General features: G+C 38.7%; 1 protein-coding gene across 1 annotated transcript; it reads left to right on the forward strand.

Annotated features, from left to right (window-relative positions):
- The first annotated feature begins 653 nt into the window (after positions 1–653).
- On the forward strand, positions 654–19,842 carry LOC140243765 (D-3-phosphoglycerate dehydrogenase-like). The gene is made up of 11 exons (XM_072323434.1): positions 654–885; positions 3,042–3,193; positions 3,677–3,742; positions 5,830–5,983; positions 10,002–10,134; positions 10,763–10,911; positions 11,703–11,855; positions 13,295–13,433; positions 13,963–14,093; positions 14,906–15,131; positions 16,004–19,842. Exons 1-11 carry the CDS (start codon positions 751–753, stop codon positions 16,153–16,155), a joined length of 1,590 nt encoding a protein of 529 aa, XP_072179535.1. The 5' UTR covers positions 654–750; the 3' UTR covers positions 16,156–19,842.
- Positions 19,843–22,428: the final 2,586 nt, after the last annotated feature.

Raw genomic sequence — 22,428 nt, forward strand, 5'->3', positions numbered from 1 at the left:
GAAGTGTCCACTGCGATATCGATGCTTAAAAAAAAAAAAAAAAAAAAAACTTTTCTGTTATAGACGCCTTTAGATATACTAAGTAATCGACGGGTCGGGGTTGAAAACAAGGCAGGAGAATTGCAATAAAAAATAAAAAAACAAACGTGAGCGCACATAATATGAAACGTTGAGAGAAAGGTAGCAGAGAAAGCGATCGAGAGATGAGGAGCTGAGGGGGAAAAAAAATGACATCCCGTCATTCGGTAATTCAAAGATATAAGATAGGCTTTAGAATCTCTGTAATCTGATTGGTCAATTATCATGCATTGATTTTTATCGATCCACACTGTGCCACAAGCCCGCTAAAACAAAAAAAAAAACAAAACAAAAAAATTCGAACCATTCTTTTGGTCTCTTCCTTGCGCATGCGCAATTACCACCATCGCACATGGTACCGGTGGTTGACATGCCGCAGTCTCTCCGTACGAGCTTTGTAAGTTTCCTGTACATGTTACACACGCGTGGCGCGCAAGCAACGGGTACGGGTGTGTAGGCGCAGGCGGGTACGGGTACAGTGTGTAAACCTGTAGCTGAGTGGAAAACTACCATCGGGTCCGGTCCCCCATGCCAGCTGTGTATTTCCCACCCCGAATATACAGCGGCATTAATTTCTACATGCTCACAAGAGCGTCTGCTCGTGAAAGATACCGGCTGCGAAGCTCGTGAAATTCGTTTTGCTTGAATTGCTTAAATCTTATCAGAACAAGGATGGCATACACTTTGCAGCGTGTTCTTATCAGCGACAGTGTATCTCCGAGATGCACAGAAATCTTGAAGGAAAATGGAATTGCTGTGGACAACAAGACAAAATTGAGCAAGGAAGAGTTGCTGGCAGAAATCCCGGTGAGTTGGCAGAACTTATACCCTGGGAGCGAGCATGCATGCACAGCATCCTAGGCCTGCTTACGAGACAAAGTCGAGCACGCACCAAATCCTATCGCTCGCATGATCAGCTGTTTTGGGGGAAATCCTCCTGCTGGTGCATGTCCCTGTCACTGTCATGTGGGTAATGTCATTGACATTGCGCGTTGGCCTAGCTAGCTGTGTGACTGAACCTGCGAGTGCCTGCGAGTGCTAGGGGAGACATGTCTCTTTCTTTCAAGTTTATTCATGCGTGAATTTTCTCCATCATGCATCTTGATTTAAAAAAAGAAGAAGCATGATTTGAATGATAAACTTGGCATCAACTTTTCTGCAGTTAAATTTATGTACCGTACATGGCCTGCATCTGTAGTTATAAAGTCTAATTGATATGGCATATCATGATAATATACCTATTATGGCATGTTGATCTAGAAGAAACGTTTAGGCTATTAATATGCACTGAATTTGTATATAATAGACTGTACTCCACCTACAGGGAGTATGCTTGAGTGACCTGCACCTCGTCATAGCTAATGTTTTAAAAAAGCATGTTTCAATCACACTACCATTGACTACGTCACTTAAATTTTATGAAATCCAACTGACTTTAATATAAGGAAAACTGCTGAAGATTCAAATGGAACCACAAGTTCAACAATCAATACCGGAAATTTGCAGCTATCGTCAAATGCGATGATGCAGAATTCATGTGATGTGCGCTATTAAAGGAAGGGACCCACACCTCGCCACCCCGCTCTAGCACATAAAAGATCACGTGCAGATGATGGTGATACTGATAAACATATTCCTAACATGATGTAAGATTTTCAAGAAAAACTTTGATTTTCACGTACGTCAGTTTGCTTAGTTGTGGTAACCCTACAAAGTTTCAACTGTAACAGCCTGAACACAGTCTCTCAGGCATAAATTTTTGTTCAGTGCGCTTTTATATTCAGGCAGGGTGACGATATTCGGACCCCTGACATCCTGACGAGGTGCAGGTACCTCAACGACAGTTGTGACTGGAGTATTTTCTGCATAAAGGATATATCTTATCTGGCAATATAAATGACGTAAATTTAGGGATGAAAACCAAGATTGCAAGAAACAACTGATTTTCAGCTCTGCATGTGTAGATTCTTTGAAATAGTAAAAAGACAAATTGAATGATAGCAAATACAGGAAGGAGAGAAATTGCTGTAGGCATATTGATCGTTATAAGCTTGGCTCCTTCAAGCTTTGACAGATGGGGCTTTTTAATACGTATATATAATTATTTCATCAAACTCCCTCAAAATTAAATATTTCCTGTACTTTAATTGCTATTTCCAATGGGCTCTTCATACCGTTTTTTTTTTTTTTTTTTTTTTTTTTTTTACACCAGAGAAAGTCATTAATTGTGCCTCTTGCAAGCTTACGAGAATTAAGCGCTTCATGTTTTATAGAACTAATTTATTAGCAAGAGATGTCTTCCCAAGTCATTTTAGCAGGCAGTCCATTGGATGCTGTGATTGTAAGGGGCCTGAGCTTTTGATCCTAGCAGAACCTTCCTCAGAGGCAAAATGACAAACATACAGGGTAAGCAGACACTAGTGGACAATGCACAACATTCACTGTCTGGGATGGGGCTAGGGACACAGAACAAAGCAAACAAGAGGGGTAGGTTTAGGTGTCGAAGGGAGGGAATTAAGGAGCGGGGTTACAGTGAAGGGGTGAGCTAACCAAAGGGAAAGATAGGGCTAGTGATGATCCCAAGGATCATAGAGGGCAACCTGTGAAAGATTGATGAATAGGGAGGCAACATCAAACAAGATGAAGGAACAACACGAATGTGAAGGATAGGAAAAGGGTAAATAACAGCATGAGTGAAAGGGGGGGGGGGGTGAGGGTAAAGCAGAAAGCCCTCAAACTGGTATACAACAGTGTGCCCCAAAGATATGATAGATTATACAAAAACTTTGGTTACAGCATCATGGTTGTATTTGTCTAGATATGTTGAAACATTTACTACTTATTAATCTTCTTTCATATCATGGCTTTTATCAAAAGTAAGTTTCTCCTTAGGTTTTATTTTCTCACCAGTGCCTGAGTGAACTTGACAATAATCACAAACTCATATCTCCTTTCCTCACCAGAACTATGATGGACTCATCGTGCGGTCTGCTACAAAGGTCACTGCTGAGGTCATCCAAGCGGGGACAAGGTTGAAGATCATCGGGAGGGCCGGTACTGGTGTCGACAACATTGACATATCTGCAGCTACTCGACAGGGTGTCATCGTGATGAAGTACGAGTCTTGATTTTAAAGTTGGCGTGATCAGTATTGGAGCCTTTTCATACAAAGTACCTCACGATAGTGATGGACTATCATTTGGTTGTGCTGTTTATTTGCAATATTCGATAGAAACAGTTGTTTAGAACTGGAAGATAGTTCCGTGGTACAAATATCCATATAACAATTTATAGCATCCTCTGTTCATCAACAACAACAACAACAAAAGAAAACAAAACAAATTGTTTCAGTTCAGTGTTTTCAAATGGCAAGTGAAATTACTACTTAAACTGCCACGCAGATATAATGAGCTTTCGCTGGTTAATGTCATTAATCAAGTTGTCACATCCATACATGGTCATGTCAGACAGCACAGAACCATGTGGCACACTCAAGAATGAAATGTTGATTATGATTTTAGTGTCAACATCTGGCAGAAATTAATGTTCACATTTTATGCCTCACCTTTTCTTCTCCTTTTCCCTTGTGTTTGTCCAGTACTCCTGGAGGAAATACACTCAGTGCTGCAGAACACACCTGTGCCATGATCTGCTGTTTGTCAAGGTGAGAATCATCTTGGCTTCATCGTGAGAGTCAGTTACCATGGTAACAAGGGCATCACTTCTGCTTGCTGGTGGTTGCCATATTTACAGGCATACAGATGAGACAAATTAATTTGTTCTTTATACATGTTCAAATCAGGAACTTAACCTGTTTAGGACGAGCTGATATTGCTATAACATACGTTTCTCATAGACACCTGCCTTAGAAGTATACACGTGACTAGTTTTCAACGGGTTCAAAAACTTTGAGCGTATCGAGGGATAGCATGGCAGTGGAGCAGAGCAAGCACATCGAAATATTGACAATGAAATGCACAAACACTATTTGATTCAAGTTTTAGATGATGCAGGTAAAAGAAAAAAAAATATGCAACAGGAAGGTAGCAATCTAATGTTATTATATTTTCTTTTAAAAAGTTTGTAAAAAAACCCCACGAATATTGAGGCATGAAATAATGAAAACTTCCACGCAACAGTGTATCAAAATGCAATAACATTCAGGAATGTCACTTTATACAATGTGATATTCTTTAGTGTCAATTAAGACACCTGCATCATTGGGAATAACTGGTTGCAAATTGCGCTCAGCTATGTCCAATTGGTACTTCAACATTTTGGTATACAGTGTATTTCCCTTTTTGCAACAGTGAGAATTGTAGAAAATGAGAGGTATACTTCAGGAAGAAAAATATATTTGTCATTGTCTGACTTGAACTCTATTTGTTAGCTTCAGAGAACTTAACAAATCTGTTTTGTGTTGCTTAGCCCATGAAGTGCTACAGATTATCAAAAAAAAAAAACCAACAACAACAACAAACAAACAAACAAAGAGAGGAAGATTACTATTTAGATGACAAGCAGAGTCCCTGCAAGTTAGAAGAGTACAGGGTCCCAGTTTCTCTCGGTCATTGTACTGGCAAAAGAAAAACAAGGACGAATGTGAAGGTTAATGGGGTTTAATACTTCAGGCATGCTTTTGTGTAAGAATCGTATCTGTGAAGGACTACTTGGCCTCGAATTATGAATGTCAGTACCACTCAGTGTGTTGTGGATTAAACCAATATTTGCATTGTCGTCTTTTATTTGACGTTGATAGCAATTGTTTACTCACTGGATCAGCAAATTGGGTCAGGACACTGGAGTAGCATACATAATAACCGAGAGGTCATTCATACTGTGACATTTTGCTGCAGCATTCATATACAATGTACCAGCAACATGTCTTAGACATCTTTACCAGAAATGTAGTGTCAAAGAATTACAGTATACACTATTTATCACATCTTCCTTTAGGCCACTTATTCATTTGGTTCTGGATTGTAAATTGTAACTGGATGTAGCAACTGTAGAATGTGTACGACATTGTATGCACATGTGCAAAGTTGAAGTGGCTTGGACAATTCTCTTTGTCCCTGAAAGAAATTGTGTATCAAGGCTTTGGAAGAAATTTTACAGCTTTCAAAGGAGGTAATGTGAGAATTGCAAGTCACTGTTAGATTGGTCTACTGATTCAACACGCACTCTAAGTTGCAGATAAGATGCCATAGATTATTTTATTGTGGGGGGGGGGGGGCAGTTCCGCAGCCCCTACTGATGACTGATGAGCCACAAGTCTCTGTGTGACCCATTGCCCCAGTGGGCAAATATACTCTAGACACAGTATACTTCACTTATCGTAGTGTATCAACTGCATAATGATAAGACTTGCATACTAAGCTATACACTAAAGTCAATGATTCACTGATCATAAATTGGAAGCCAGTTTAGAATACTGCATGATTGGTATTCCTTGTGGCAAAAAACAAAACAAAACAAAAACACAACAGAACAAAACTCCTAATTTTGTTTCTTAATATATTTCATATGTCATGTTTATGTTTATTATCTTGTAAAGAGATGGTTGTGATTCTTACATGAAGTATTGCTCTGTATCATTTAACTTGTTTTTGTGTAAAATGTTGTACAGTGGTTTTTTTTTTTGGTTTTAATTTGTTCTTTCTTTTTTTTTTTTAGTAACAAGAATTTTTATTTGCTGCATTGATGCCGTACAAATTGTGTGTGGTCTGTCCTCCATTTTCCACCAATCAGGAGCCTGCCCCAGGCCCACCACACCCTGAAAAATGGCAAGTGGGACAGGAAGGCATTCATGGGCTCAGAGCTCTTCGGCAAGACCCTCGGCATTGTGGGTCTCGGCCGCATCGGCAAGGAGGTGGCTCAGCGCATGCAGTCCTTTGGCATGACGGTAAAATGAGAATGTTTATTCCCAGACTACTGTGACATCACAATTAGGCTCTGAATACATCAAGGAATTTTAGCTAGTGGCCTGTCCAATTGAAGCCCTGTTGTGTGAGGCATTTTTCAGTAGGAACTATACAATGCGAATGATTTTGATTTTTATTGATTCATAATACCCTGATCTTCACTTATGTGGCCAAAAGAATATTGAAATGTGTGTCATATATTTTGAAATAGTTTTTTGACTTGTTTCATTCCGATCACTCGGATACACTGGGGGGGGGGGGGGGGAAATCCTCACCAAGATTATGTCATTGACATCTGTCAATCATTGCTAAAGTACCAACGTGATTGACAAAAGACATTGTAATTTACCTTCCCCTACTCTGAGCAAAACTTATATATTTACGTGCAATGGCATTTGTTAAACTTGTTTATAGTAACAGGGCTCGACCTTAGCGGGAGCCCGGGGACCATTGGCTCCCCAGAATCGCTACGGGCTCCCCAGAAATGTATGAAAAAAGCCCGGCTGGCTCCTTAAGTTTTTTTGCCGTATAGCCTCACGTTTCAAGACAGAATCATAGTTTATGTACACAATCACACTATTGACGAGCGCGAGCGGCCCCGGCGCGCGCAGCGAGCCCTGACGCTCGAAGTTATTATCCCTGCAATTGCAATATAGACTACACACTGAACATATTTCATTCTCCAGCCGGCCCACGTTGCCCGCATGTGTGTGTGTCTGTGTGTACCCGACGTGTGTGTGTTCCTATCTTCTATTATAGAATACTAGTAGTGTGCGCACTGCTTGCGTACTGTGTACGCCGAATGGAACTTCGCGCGCCTGAATCCCTGTCGCCTACGGACCGTGGATGTTTACATCGATCGCCGTGGTATCCCCATGTGTGGCCGGCTGGGGAGCGTGAGTATAGTAGCTTAGCTATCACACACTGTAGCCAGCTGCCACTATAAACAGTTTATTTCGTTTTGAGTCGGGGTAGAAGCACTCCGTTGTGCAATGTCTGCTTCTTTTTCTCTACTTCTTCCGCTTTTCCCTTGCCTCCCAAGTACGAAATGATTTTTAGAATGTTGTGTGTGTGTTTTGTAACGTTATTGCATCATTTTTCTGCAAGGAAGAGGTGAGTTTCTGTTCGTGTATTGATGAGCACTGCAGTAAATGTGCAGGTGAAAAGCGTTCGAACTTTCTTTCCCGAGTATCGTGGAAACTCGATGTATTTCTAGGCCTATTAAAGGAGATCTCATATAACAGAATACTTATAACAAAGTATTTTCCGGTCAAAATGAATTAATTTCCTTTGTTTTGTATCGTTTATTGACGATCCCAAGGATCTCGTCGCAATACAGAGTTTCCAATGTGTATTAATTTTCGCGTAGCTTTCGTTGCTGCAAACTTTTGCTAGGGCCTATACTACTAAACTTATCGTTCTATTTCTGTCGTTTCTCACACCTCGTTTGGTACGATTTCTTCCATTTTATATCACTTTATCCGTTCCCTTTATACTTTGAAATATTTAAACAATTCTTTCAAGTGTCTCGCACTGTTATTTTCGTAACAGCGATTTCTCCGCTTTGCTGCAATACTTTTTCGAATCGAAGCGACGTGTGTTGTCTTTTCTAAATATTTGTGTTGTTGGGATGTGTTGATACTTTGTATTTGTTGTTTAATTTCCTCGGTTTTTATTTTGAGGGACTGTGCGTGTTTCTTAATGTTGATAGGAAAAGGCTAAAATGATCTGAGTGATGTCTGATGGTGATGATGAAAACTACGCTGGTATGAAAAGACGGCTTACTGCAAATGCTGAGCGTACGTGCCGTTCGTTTTATTTCACTTTCCCTCTTATTCTTCTTCCCCCTTACTCTTCTTTCCCCTCCAAAGAATGATTAAAAAAAAAGAAATTACATACACCTCACAACAAAAAGATCCACGATCTACCAACCTTCGTAAAGTTAAATCTAAATGTTCAATATCAGCACAGAATAAGGAGAAAGCATGTCATGAATTACAATAAATTAGAGCGAAGAGATTGTGAAATACTGAATACGTGCGCGCAGTCTCTTCGGCTCGAAGAAACTTGACACCCACCCCTCTCCCCTTGTGGAAATTTCCACAAAAGCAGGTGCCACACCCAGGTGCGCACGTGCGTGCCAGACGAAAGAATGCGCGCACTGGAATAAACAGCGTGTAAATATCCTGAAAATATCGATCTCGAGAAGAACCAGCTCAGTTGAATTAAAGGAATCATTGCAAAGATACCGTGATTCTACAATTTTATAGCCTTTCTTTTGGCGCATAGCAGGAAACATCAGTCGAATATGGTGTACTTAATCGAATATCTTATGTTCCCTGAACAATAAAAAAGGATCGATTAATCAGTCAATTAAAAAGGCAATCACAGAAATACTTAAAAGGTCTCGTATGCCCAGACAAATTCACTATGAAGTAGGTCCAATGAGATGCAGTCATCACATGGTTAGACAGCAAAATCATGAAAATTAATTTCAGTTCATGCTCATCATAACTGCTTATTACTTTTCAAAGTTTTGGCTATCAACATTCGTTCGTAGGTGTTTTTTGTTTGTTTTGTATGTTTTTCCTCGTGAAAGACGTAATGACTTCTTCGTATCGAATGTAAACTGCATGTTAAATACCGTAAACAAGCCATCAGCTCAGCTACTATGGCACATTTGATCCATCGAACTTGCAGTAACCTCTTATAGGCAGGAGCACATGGCGCATTCCTTTAAACTTGAAAGTACAACCACGTGTTTGCACATTGGCACAACCACACGCAGCGCGGCATTTTGCGATCATCGTTATAGCAGACTTTCCGATTCCAGTCAGGGTAAAAGAAATTGGAATACCGGTACTTTCGGAAAATACTGATGTTTAAAATCCAGTAAAATTAAAAAGCCTGAAAACAGCGCATGATTATGTTTTATAGTAAACAATAGTTGAAAACACCGAACAGAGTTTTGCATTCACTCACACAGAAGCTTTCTTGAGAAGATGAAAGCATCCCCTTCCCTGCTAGATAGTGGAAGCTTCCATAACCAGCCCAGCAAGTTTCTGGAGGTACATACATGCACTTGTAGTCTTGTACACATGCATTGAGAGAAAGCAATCAATCAACGCTGAACATTGCGTAGTTTGGATTCTTTATCGTGCTAGTGACCAGCTCGATACTTCGGCATGTGTCGTAATGTTATGTTAAAGAGCTTGTAGGCCTTATAAGTCGACAAGTTTAATTCAAAATGGCAAAAAAGAGGGAGATGGAAAAAATACAGATTCTGGTGGAAAATACGGATTTTGGAGCTGCTGAGTACGGATTTGTGCTTCCAAAGGTTGGCAGCTCTGCTGATCAATCAACATGTGGCGTTACATAATTGTTTCTAACCCACACCTTGCAGCTAAAAAAAGAAGAACCGATAAAGAAAGACAATAATTATGAACAGACCAGGGTAAGAAATTACACAAGGGAATGGGAGAGGGACCACACAAAACACCTACACACACACACGCAGGTGCACGGCAGGCACAGGCACACACACACACACACACACACTGTGACTGTGCTAAAACCCGTTAGATACTAAGAACCAGGTATCTCCGGCTTGTGTCTGGAGAAATGCATGTTATATCTAAACGAAATCTTCTCCACCAGGTTAATACATGTACATGTAATAGACCTCTACTGCTGATTGTGACTGAGGGAAACGTGGCTCTCTAAAACTCAATTTGGCTCCCTAAAAAGGTCCCTGAGGAGCCCGGCTGGCTTCCTAGAAAAAAAGTTAAGGTCGAGCCCTGAGTAACATGAAAACACATAATTTGTTTCCCATGTGGGACATCAATTTGAGGCAATTTTGAATTGTTCTGTCTTGAAATCCCTATAAGCACACTCTTTTATTGGTAAAAGCCAGGTCACTTGAGTCTAGTCTGGCATTTGGAATATAACATGGAAATTCATTCTACATGCATATGTTCTTCTTACATCCATTGAATGCAGACGATTGGATACGACCCCATCGTGTCGGCGGAAGATGCCAGGCAGTCCAACATAGAGTGGATGACACTGGAGGAAATGTGGCCAAAGTGTGACTACATCACTGTGCACACACCCCTCATTCCACAGACCAAAGGTAGAGAGTGCATGCCTGCCAACTATTCATTATTTTATTCAGAAAAGAAGGAGATTCATTCAACCTTGTATTCATAATTTTTGCAAATGGCTGTTAAGAGTGGTGTATGGGAGTAGGCTAAAAATCACATTTTGCAACAATCTTGCCCATATATTCCGGTTTATTGAATTGTGGGTTTGGCAGGTATAACTGTGTCATTCACAAAATGAGAAAACTTCCTATGAGAGCTATATTGCCATGTCATTATTCTGGTAAGAGTGATAGTGTGGTGTGGAATGCAAAGAGCAAAATAAATATTGGAGGTAGACATTCATACTGTTTGTTGAGCTGCAGGATAGTTCCTGAATCTTCATATGATTGGCAAATGAAATTTAGATGTCATTGGTAAATATTTTGAAATGAAGTTGATGTATTACATCATATTATTTGAAAGGCTCTCCAGTAAAGCCTGCACAGCAGAAATGGAGGTTAGCTTTATTTAGTGCTTGGTAGATGGTTCTATTGTCCAAACAGATGTCATTTCATATTTTATTTCAAACAGGGTTGTTAAAAAAAAAAAAGATCGCTGAATTATAAACTTGGTACAGCTGAAAATCACAAACTATGAAATAATATTCCTGTCATCCAGGTCTGCTTGGAGATAAGTCCTTTCAGCTGTGCAAACCTGGAGTCAAAGTCGTCAACGTTGCCCGCGGTGGCATCATTGACGAGGAGGCCCTCGTGCGAGCCCTGGACGCTGGTCAGTGTGGTGGCGCTGCTCTAGACGTGTTCGTTGAGGTGAGCCTGGGTGTGTGTGTTGTAGGTTGAATAAATCGTGCAGTAACTTTCAAACATGTATTTGGATAGTTGATTAGCTACAATCTGGAGCCAAATACTAGGATGCATGTGGATGTATGTGTGTGTGTCTTACTTTGTGAGTGGGAGTGTATTAATGTGGTGTCTATGTGAGGAGTAATATTTTTTTTTTTTGTGGGGCATGATTATTACAGTTTCATTTGAAGTATAAAGGAGTAGTAATAGGTATTTAAAAGCACAGACAGAAAGTCTAGATAAATAGATCTTAAAGGATTCATACAGGCATCACAGTTTCTCTCCTGTGTTAATCTCTGAGGATGCACATGATCATGTATGAAAGAGAAAATTTGGTACTGAGGTACATCAGTGTCCAGCAGACATATATATATAAATTTCTTAATCTCAGAGTGTTTAAGGCAAAAATATTGATGCTACAAGAGTGTGGTAAATTTTATAGATACAAACCTGTTAAAGTTGAAATTTTTGCACTCATATTTTTTTTAACACCAGGCTAGTTAAGATATGAATGTTGAACTTAATTCAGCAGAAAAAGAAATATAATATGGTATTTACAATGTATATGACAAGAAAAAAAAATTGCCTGCTTTTATTTTTATGTCAGATTCATGTCACATAAAATGTGCCAAAATTTCTACACAGCAGAACTTTCCACTGTCACAGTAATAGCAAATGTTGATGATTAAACTCAGAGGTAATGACATGTGTATGGCAAGCTCATTCTAACGCTTAATATCTGTGACTGTTTGTTGCAGGAACCACCAACCAACACTACCCTTGTTCAGCATGCCAAGGTCATTGTTACGCCCCATCTTGGTGCCAGTACGGTGGAGGCCCAGGAGCGTGTTGCATGCGAGATTGCCGAGCAGTTTGTGGACGGAGCCAATGGAAAGTCGTTGTTTGGTGCGGTAAGTCTCTATCTTGCCTGCTGTCTTGAAAATACATTCTAGACAGTGAAATGTGCTCCGTCTTCATGGGTTCATTTTGACTGTATAATGGTCCTTCCTGAATTTAACATACTTTTATATTATCCCATGTATACTTTTTTCCCCATAATGATCCACATAAGTACAAGCTGTACCTTCAAGTCAATTTCTTCATTTCCAACATATCTTATACTGTAAAACAAGATGGAGCAATTGTATATTTGCAGCTTGAAATTTTTTGCAAATTGGAGCCAATGGCCTATTTACAGCGTGGTATTTTTGCAAATTGACACTGTTATTCAATGCATATGGTGTAAACAGAAACTTTCACATGCATTTTAATTTTGCGAATCATGGCTCGCGAAATTAAAATGCATGCAAACATTTCTAGTTCTACAGTATTTCGTATGACTACAGAGTACTGTATACGCCGAATATTTCGCGAGGTTTATTTTCGCATATTTTGCAAGTCGGCTGCTAATCGCGATATTAAAAACACACACGAAAATATTTACTCTGATCTTGATATAAATGTGATGTACGCGTACACATTTTCTCCATTCAGTACAAGACACCACGATCGCGAATTTAACCACTCGCGAAATCGTCGGGAAGTCTCGATTCGCGAAAATTTAGACTCGCGAAATATATGACGTATACAGTACTTATTAACTTTTGTTTTATACTAGTGTTGGAGATTATGTGATATATGTTACATATTTTGCAATCTCGCTAACTAATCAGTTATGTTGTATGTAAGCATAATGTCATATTTTGTTGCTCGGAAATAGAATTTGTTGAATTGAAAATTGAATATCTTTTTGACGGATATCCAGCACGTTTCTTTTATTTCAAGGGTGAGGGTTTTCTATCCTTGTCTGTGTCAAGGAGCTGTGTGAACAGAAGTTACACAATAAATTTTTGACATCTTTTTGGCAAACATAGAGAGAATGTGTTTACTAATACAACATACCCATGCCTATGTCTTGAGGTTTCAGCAATAATTGATTGTGAAATGTATTTGTTAAAGATTATCCAGAATGCCTTACATTGCGTGTTTGCAACCATTTTTTTTTTAAGATTAAATTTAGGTTCATCTTGATTACATCAGTGCCAACTGTAGAGCTGCTAACTTGTGTTTATCATGCCCTTTTTTTCAGTGAAGTGAAGAATATGTGTTGTTAAAATGAAAAATGTTTCTTTTGAACTTGGAGATACATGTAGCATGCCCTTCACCAAAAGTCATTTTCATATTTTTTAATTACAACACAATTTTCCCATCAAAGTATGTGTTACCATATAAGTACACAAGAATGTTTCTGATTTACGAGGCTGGCAGCTGTGCAACTCCTAATGTAATAGATATCCATTTTGTTTGAAACTGAATAATTCATGTGTTTCTTGATTGACTCTTTCTCCAGATAAATGCCCAGGCCCTGACCAATGCCCTGAGGCCAGAGACAAAGCCAATGATTGAGCTTGGTGAAGGGCTCGGTGTCATGGCAGCGTCGTTGGCAAAGGGTCAGCTTAATGCCGCGACAGTCCAGGTCACGACATACGGTAAGAGGCGATACCCTGTTCTATGTGTTCCACGATGTATGTCCAAGGAGAATGATTTAGTGGTCACTGTAAGAGCATTTGTGCATGTGTGTGTGTTTGGGACCAATTAAACATTTTCCTTTGCCGACAGATTCATTTACTATCATACAAATAAATTCATATGAAAAGTTTTACACGTGATGTACTTTATGTTGATTGGCGAACTATTGTATATTGTAGGAATCACATTTGGGTAAATCATTTCACTATCTGTGTTTGTTTTCAGTCATTTCATATAATTTCTTACATATTTTCTTCAGCTTCTCAAAAAATTTTAGCATAAGAATGCAGATCATGTGGGGCTATTAATAAGCAAGACATAAACATTTAAGCAGTTGGGGAGTAATATAATTTAACCAATGAAATATATTTGACAAAGTTTGACATCATTAACTTAAAACGGAATTGTAGATGGGATCTGACAGAACATTTTGCAGCATTTTGTGACATCAAAAAATGGATACTCACAGTTTGCTTACCTCGTTACCAGGTGACGAGCACAAGAGGGCTGGATCTTACATGAAAGCTGCAGTGTCTGCTGGAATACTGAGGGTCCAGACTGGTGGTAACAATATCAACTTGGTCAATGCACAGCCTCTCCTGACTGAGTTAGGACTAAAGGTTAGTTACCAGTCTCTATTTTGCTCTCCCCTTTATCACCTTTTGACACAATTTTTACCTCTTCTGAGACAAATACCAATTCACTGTCTGTCTTGTTGTCATTGTTGAACATTCTAGGCCCTTTTCACTTTGCATTTATGCTTGCTCAAAATATTGAATTCCTTTCTTCCAACATGGAATTCGTATATGAATTATGTTTGTAAACATGAAAAAAACAAAAACAAAACTCACACACAGATTCAAAAGTATTTTTGATTTCATGGCTGGTTCGCTGGATAGATTCTGCCTGTGCGATATTTCCCTGTGTATTTTCTTTTGTTTCATGCCAATTTTCACTTGTTACTGCTCATGGAATTTGTGTTATATACTCTCTATGCCATATGTTTTGGGGAAATATATCACAAATTTTTGAGTTTTGTGCTTTTCACAAATTCAAAAACAAGTGGAAATATTAACCCTGATCTCCACATGACTGTGACATGCCTGCGTACATGTATTATATGAACAAGGTGCGGGATAATACTGTTATACGTGAATTTTGATTGCCATGATCGCAAATTGAACCACTTGTGAAATTGTCCAGAAGTCCCAATTCATAAAAATTATATTCACCTAATATATGGTGTATACTGACACTAGCCATTAGCATCTTTCAGCAGTGCTTGTCATCATCTTAGATAGCCATGTCATAGAACTGCAATGCCATGGATGGCTATTGATGAACGTGCTACATTTAGCATGATGAGTGCGTGTATGGTGATTGTGTGCTGCGCAGGTGTATCACCCTCTATGGTATGCCTTTCCCATTGTAGATTGATGTCAACCACGAGGACTCGGCCCCTGCCAACAGCAAGGCATCTGTCGCTGTGACGATCACCGTGGGTGGCAACCCCCATCGTCTGGGCGGAGCGGTGCTCGGCCCCGTTCCCGTGCTGGTGGAGGTGGACAGCGCGACCTTTGACACTGGCTGCCCCCTCTCCGGGAACTGTCTTCTCTATCGGTCCCAGAATGCAGCAGCTGTTCTTGCTGCTCTTGCCGGTCAGTGCTGCCCTTTCAGTAATTGAAACAGAACTCAGTAGCTCCATCCATTCTTGGTGTGAATTTAAGGGGATGTTACCTTTTCTAGAGTCTTGAGCATCCTTGTAATTTAGTGACCCCCATGCACAAAGTCTGGTGGATGGTCTTTTACCGTTAGATTCTCATGGAAGTGTTCAGTAGTTACCCACTTGATAGTCTTACGATAGTCATTTCCTCATTGTATAATTTACCTGGGGATATAAGGTATTTTATCCTCGGGAAAAGATCAGGAATTTCATGAAATACACTGATATTTTGTTCTTTCCTGTGAACCACTTGTAATTCATGTGAAGACTTATTCTTAGAAATAAATAATGTCTCCTCTTACCATGTATCCGCCATTGCTCCTCAACTCTTACGCATGTGTCACCTGAAATACATCAGTACTTTTCATCTTTTATTCGCAGCTTCCCTTCAAGCCTCTTTACTGTATGTAATTATGAATATTTGAATGTGATGCGATATTTTGTATTTTCTTGTCATTATAGTCATTGTGAAATTTCTAAATAGAGCTTTACACTGAGAACATGAGTAGCAATAAATGCGACAAAATTTGGGTTGAATTAGATTTTCTTAATTCTTAATGATTCATTAACCAGTAGATGATTTTTATTTGTAATGCCATTGTCTTCTCTCTCAGTTTATTTGTAATATCATTATATGGGGAATCAATTTCATTTTGCTACCTGTAGTCCAACATCTTTAGAACAATTTTGTAAGTCAGAAATATTTCATAATTTACAAATTAATATTTGTCTTTTCCCCTCTTATCTTATCCCGTGCCATCTTCCTTCTTTTCTCCTTATCTGTCTTCTTGCTCCATCCATGTGCAGGTGGTCTCGGAGATAAGAACCAGCTGCTTGCCTTCTCATCCAGTGCACAGATCAATGGGGAATCCTGGAGTGTAGTCAAATTGGCAACACCACAACCTGGTGCTGAGGCTCTTGTGAGCAACGTTTCCAAAGCTGTGACCTTCAGTATTTAGACAAGGAACACATGCAATGACTCGGCTTATTTAAGTGAGCTGACATGCAAGACATTATCAGTGTCAATCTGTTGTACTGTATAAGCTGTTAATTTTGCAAGGGTTTAATTTTCACATATTACGCGAATTACTGCTAGACCACAAATCTAACAACACACAAAATTGTCGCCATACGCTAGGCTAGTAGTGCACATACAATAGCCACGGTGTCAAATCGCGAAAACAAGATCTCGCGAAAACGTCCATGACCTCCGCATTCACAAAATTATCTGTACGCAAATATAACAGCTTATACAGTATGTTGCCAGTCTCTTTTGATTTGATTTAAATGTATGCAATTTATCTTTGTCATTATGAATGACCTGTAAAATATTGATTTGCAACGTGTTCACTGTCATACAGAAATTATGCTGTAACCATGTAGTCACTTGTGTGTCATGTCCAGGTTGTATGTGTTATAACAGGTGTGTTTGCGTACATCCAAGGCGTGCACATGAGTGTCTGTGTATGTGTCAACTTTCCAAAGAAAACATGTCAGTATTCCAGCCAGCACCGAATACATCATCAGATTTTGTCAATTGAAGACAATCAGCTGCTAGGTGGGGCACATGAACTGGAATACAATGTCAAATGCATGGTGTGAAGAAGAGCGCGTTTATCTAAAAATTTCTGGCAGAATCATGGTCCTAAACGCATATGAGGTATTTTCGGGTTAAGTAGGTAAACGCAACTGTGCTTTCAAACACATTTAATAGAAACGTTGAGAAATGCCATTCAAAGGACGATTCAAAACATGTTTGAGACCACGATGCCTTTCTGCAAGTAGATAAATGTTTGGTAGTAAGCAGTTGATCTCTACTTCCAGGGTCGAACGGTGCAAAGCAGCTGCACACTGACAACACTTGGATCACAATTATATGATGGTTAGATAAACATGGCACCCTGAGAATTGTGTTTCAAACCAACTTCGTAATCACCATTCAAAACATTGTTTTGAAACGTGATTCTTTCTCTCAAGTTTGTTGAATGCAGCTGACGAGAAGTGCATGTCCAGACATAGGTGTAACCTTGATATTATCAAATACATGTGGTATTCATGTGGTCTGATAATTAGTGGCGTGGCCCCTGTTAGCCATCTAATTCATGTCATTCCTTGAGAAAATGGGCATTTCACCCTCTGCAAGTGCATTTGAGGTCGCAAGGTCACTTTGAAAATGTTCAACTGTAATAATGAGTGATGCCTTCTCCTTCATGGTATTTAGAGTTACAGGTTTGATAACAGATGACGGTGTGTGTGTGTGTGTCTGTCTGTTGTGTATGTGTGTGTTTTGAAGGGAATCGATTCATGTATGCCAGTACAGAAGAACTTTTGAGTGTTACTAGTACTTCAAAGATTAAAAAAAAAACAAAGGCAACAACTTAAGAACGAAAAAGACGAATAGAGAGAGGTGCTTATCACTATTTTGCTGTGCATAATGCTCATTTTTCTTGCTGCATCATTATGCATTATGACCTCATGTTTGCTATTAGAAAGCCAGTTAGCACATATCTCAAGGTAATAGAATGAGCTGTCTCGGAAAAGCTTGAAACCAACCCCAAAGTGTACCAGTAATGTTGTCTCTGTGGCAACTTATAGGGGGGAAAAAAATTGATTTGATAATTTGCTATCAGTAACCATCATAGTCTGGCAACATTTTGTAGTCTGGACATGGTGCTACACTCTTGAAGGGAGTGGGAGGAGGTAGACTCCAGTGAGCATAAAAAGTAACTTGCATATTTTTGTGAAAACGTATACTGTGCCGCTTGCATGAAGAAGAATCAATACACACAAAATCTGCCACCAGCCACTGTAGTTTGAGTTCTTAATTTGGATCTTGTCTTTAATACTGAAAGCAGTGTTGTAGTTTTCAACATGAAAACAAAATGTTTGACAGTGTATTGCTCATCATCTTATTCATTTTCATGTTTTATGTATCGCTTTTTGGACGAGGAGATGCCATTTATTTATTGTAGCGTCACTTTAAAAGGCAATGATCAAAATTGAATTAAGTGCTGAAACTTGTGAAATTGGTGGATTATCCTCTTGAATGAATGTTCATATCCAAAGTAAGGTCAGAGGAAAGAGGAGTGACTTTATTGTGTGTACTAAGATATAAACATGCAGTAAGTCGTGGTAGTATTAACTTCCTGTTTAGTTTCCAGACTACTGATAAACTGTGCAAAATGTCACAGCAATTCACCATGGTTGAGACAGTGTGTGAAGTCGCATGTTGCGGATGGCATAATGACCAATCTCTTGCTAGTGAAGTGTTGGAAACCAATCTGGCAAGGATGGTAAAGGAGATTATGAAAGATGTATCAAAATAAAGATTAAAAAAAAGAAAGAAATTGATTTACAACCTGTACATGTTTATATATGCGTGTCACAGTTCAAGAAATGTTTTTCTTGCAAAAATACATGAGTCATACAGCCATAAACAACAGTATTAGTGCTTTCGAACAGGGGCCCGTTTCATAAAACTTGTTATCAGTGACAACTGCCACATTTCTATGACAAATTTGCTCTCGGCCAATTAGATGCAAGGATTTCAGTTGCTTATCACATGTATGACAACTTGTCACTGATGACAAGTTTTATGAAACGGGCCCCAGGTGTATCTCATTACACCATAATGATTTGCATGGGACCACTTATATTTCCTGGTTATATCAGGCATCTTGGTAAATCAGGGATAGAAACAAAAGAATAAAAAAGGAATGGACCACGTACAATATTGTATCGGGTACTCACTATATCAGACGTCGTTATAATAAGGTACAACTTTAAAATGTGGTTTGCCTGGCATGGGAATGGGGCATGCTGAAGTGTGTTTAATCTTGCTGAAGATTATGAAAAGTTTACCAGTGAACATTTAAACCTTTATATCACAGTGTCCTTTTACCAGTGAACATGATTTCTTCTGATGTGTATGAATGCCACTCTTTTTTGAGTAATTTTTAGCATTACTGACATATTCATGATTCAGTAATGCTAAAGAATTTCTCCTGATAATGGAACAGTATATGTGCATACATAAATATGTACATTGTATGTGAAGTTTATGTCCATTCATAGCAAGGTTACCTTGTGAAGGACACTTTTTCAAGATTTACATGCATACACATATGTAAGTATGGTAAATGCTCTTTCTTTGGAGTGATATGTCCTTACTTTTCAAATCATGTATGTATGTATGCTGTGCTGCCATCTGCTTAGTCATCGACTTCATTGTGTCATATTTGTGCACACTGTGCCTCCAAAGGTTTTCAAATAAAATGTGTCTAACCTGTAGGCTTTTGGGCTTGTCTGCCTTTGTGTTTATTTTACATGGTCACTACATTTTCATGTTCATGAGCAGCAAAGGGCATGTGACTACATGTGTAAGGAATAGGCAATGGGAATGAAGTGTATTGCCAAATATAATGGCCCACCAGCTACTGCCAACAGACCTGGATAAACCATGGATCTGTGGAATTAAAAGTAGTGTTTACCTTTGGGAGCAGTGATTAAAAAATGTTTGAGATATCACATTTGATGTAAATGTGTAGGACAGTTGTATCACAAAACATCCTACCATGTAAAAATTTTGCAGTAAAGCCTAAGATATAAGAAGATGTCACTATTTTTCTCAATAAACCATAACTGCATATTTTGAAGCACTAAAGCCGAGTTTTTGTTTCTTGTGCAAAGCAAAAGCACAACCACCTTGTCGAGACCAGACTTGATGTCAATGGGATATATGACAGAATTGACAAGCCATTAAATTGCAAACTTCTCTACCACATTAAGTGTGACTAAATGTGGAATATATGTTGAAGCCCACCCCCTTTTTCTGTGTGATGATCTGTGGGATTGTTTACTGTATATACAGAGTCTAGTTTTTTCGTGGATCTCCACTCTATGAGCCAACAAACATCTAATATGCCTTCACGTGTATTATGAATTTAAGCTGAAGGCAATTGCCAATAAGCTCCATCGACATTAAAAAAAAAACAAACAAACAAACACAAAATAGCCCCCTATGGATTTTTACAAATATTTTTTATTGGCATAGCGTGTGGTGTCATACCAGCACAAAATGATAATAAAGTGTGATGTTTTTAGTACTTGTACACTGCATTTTGTTCACCTGAACTTCTGAACCGATATTACGTTGTATAAGTGACATTCATACCACCAATTAAAAAGTGCAAAAATCATTCTACACTGTATTTCCACTGACAAGGAGGAAGAATCAAAGGCATAAAATAGGGATTTTTTGTTTTTGTTGTTGCTCTTTTTGTAGTACATAGGTGTCTTTTGGCAGGGATACATAAAACCTTCATTCCCACATGATAATAACTTCTTCAGAGATTCCTAAATTTAGGACAGTGATTGATGTGATATCTCCTATTTGATAGGAGAAACTCGGAACCACATTCATATGAGTTACCAAAAAGCTATCAGTTGACTGGGTACAATACCTGTTATGCATGTTGTTGACCTTTAAACTCTACACCGCTGTATTGAGAATTTGATTTGCAAAATGATCTCCCCCCTGTCTAGTTTTCTCTGTGTAAGAACATCTAAAAATATTGATATTGTGAAGTGTTTCCCCTGGTTTGTCACAGGCTTTAGTTGCAGATGCATTTGTTGTAAGCCGGGTTAATGATGACGCTGACAGTCTCCAGTTGACGTTGCATGGATTTTATTGAACAAATCAAACAGTCTCAGTCTGCCGATACATGTATAAACTCCGTATCATCCGCATTATCCTCAGCTACATGTCGTAATGCGTCTAGACTCTATAGAGAATAACAAATATAGTCGAACTTTTGACTATTCGACACCAAAGAGCTCGCAGAGACTATGTCCACGTCCATTTGTCTCACAAGTCAAAATCAAAGTTCAGAATCAATTAAATCTGCGTCATCTTATCCCATGAAAAATAAAAGTTGCGTTGTGCCCATGCCAACCACACGCACACTGCGCCATTGGCATGGACACAACGCGCATCAACGCATTGACGCAACAATAACAGACCGCATATTTCCATTTACCACAAACTTCCCCGCGATTATATAACACAACCATGGGTTATATAATCCCAATTACATCATATCATTTTCATAACATTGTACATAACAATACATAACAAAAAATTCCCCGCTCTTCATGTCAAATCATTATACACTTTACAGCAATTCCATATAAGAGCGGATTAAACAGCAGATAATTAAAAAAATATATTTCAGGAAAGCGTGCGTTCCCCGCTTTTCCAGTCAAATATAAAAACGTCGAAATACTACAAAATTGAACTTTTATGAAATCTGCCAAGAGCTGAAACTCTTGAACCTTCCAAATTTACAGTAAATCATACAAACTCATATTTGATACATGGCATAAACGTTCCGGGCCAAGAGAATAACACATCAATATGTTACAATTTTCTTCAATTCCGCTTCAATGTATATAAAGCTCAGTTGTTCCACATTTTCAGTTATGTACAGATTCTCCGAGAAAATGGTCCATATAAGCCCAGAATAACGTCAAACGTGCCGTAACAGAACATGTTCTGCGTCGTATATAAAACCATACATTAATGTCTGTAGTAGTTCAAATTTATATCGAGACGCAATACATAGACAAGTCTCTTAATACATATTATGCAAATTGTACATACAACAACACGACAACTTCCCCGCGATTATATCATACGACCCGTATGATAATAATCTATTTTCTAAAAGTAATATATTTCTCAATTACTCAATAGTATAACACATATCATGAAATATCACAGAATGTTAGAATTCACTACTAACAAAAATGAGCTTCCCCGCTTTAGCAGGCATATTATGGTATAACTTCCCCGCTTTATGTGTCATATCGTCACAGTCAACAATTTGCTCTTTGACAAAACTTCACACAAATCAAGGGATCATTCAAAGCATATGAATTCTCGACCAACTATTCTCATTATCAAAAGTTTCTGACTCACTGAACAACCACTAATATTGTCAGAATGCCATGTTGTTCAGCTTCCAACAAAACAATGAAAACAATGACTATAGTTCCTTCATTTTTCCACGTAGTAGTGATTTCAAATACTTTCTTATCACTATTTCAATATCTCATTAAAACATCTTATCAATCACAATATCAATTAAAACAACCATATTATATTGATAACCATTTCTCGCATTGCATCTCTAAATTGGCATATAGTTCCTAATTCCATTGCTACTTGAGAT

This window comes from Diadema setosum, chromosome 20, assembly GCF_964275005.1.
Source record: "Diadema setosum chromosome 20, eeDiaSeto1, whole genome shotgun sequence".
Taxonomy (NCBI): domain Eukaryota; kingdom Metazoa; phylum Echinodermata; class Echinoidea; order Diadematoida; family Diadematidae; genus Diadema; species Diadema setosum.

What these genes read in the sequence shown, in the direction of transcription:
- LOC140243765 (XM_072323434.1), top strand. Translation starts at nt 751, where the DNA reads ATGGCATACACTTTGCAGCGTGTTCTTATCAGCGACAGTGTATCTCCG. An exon ending in AGTTGCTGGCAGAAATCCCG is followed by an intron (nt 886 to 3,041) that starts GTGAGTTGGCAG and finishes TTTCCTCACCAG; the next exon opens with AACTATGATGGACTCATCGT. An exon ending in AGTCCAGGTCACGACATACG is followed by an intron (nt 13,434 to 13,962) that starts GTAAGAGGCGAT and finishes CCTCGTTACCAG; the next exon opens with GTGACGAGCACAAGAGGGCT.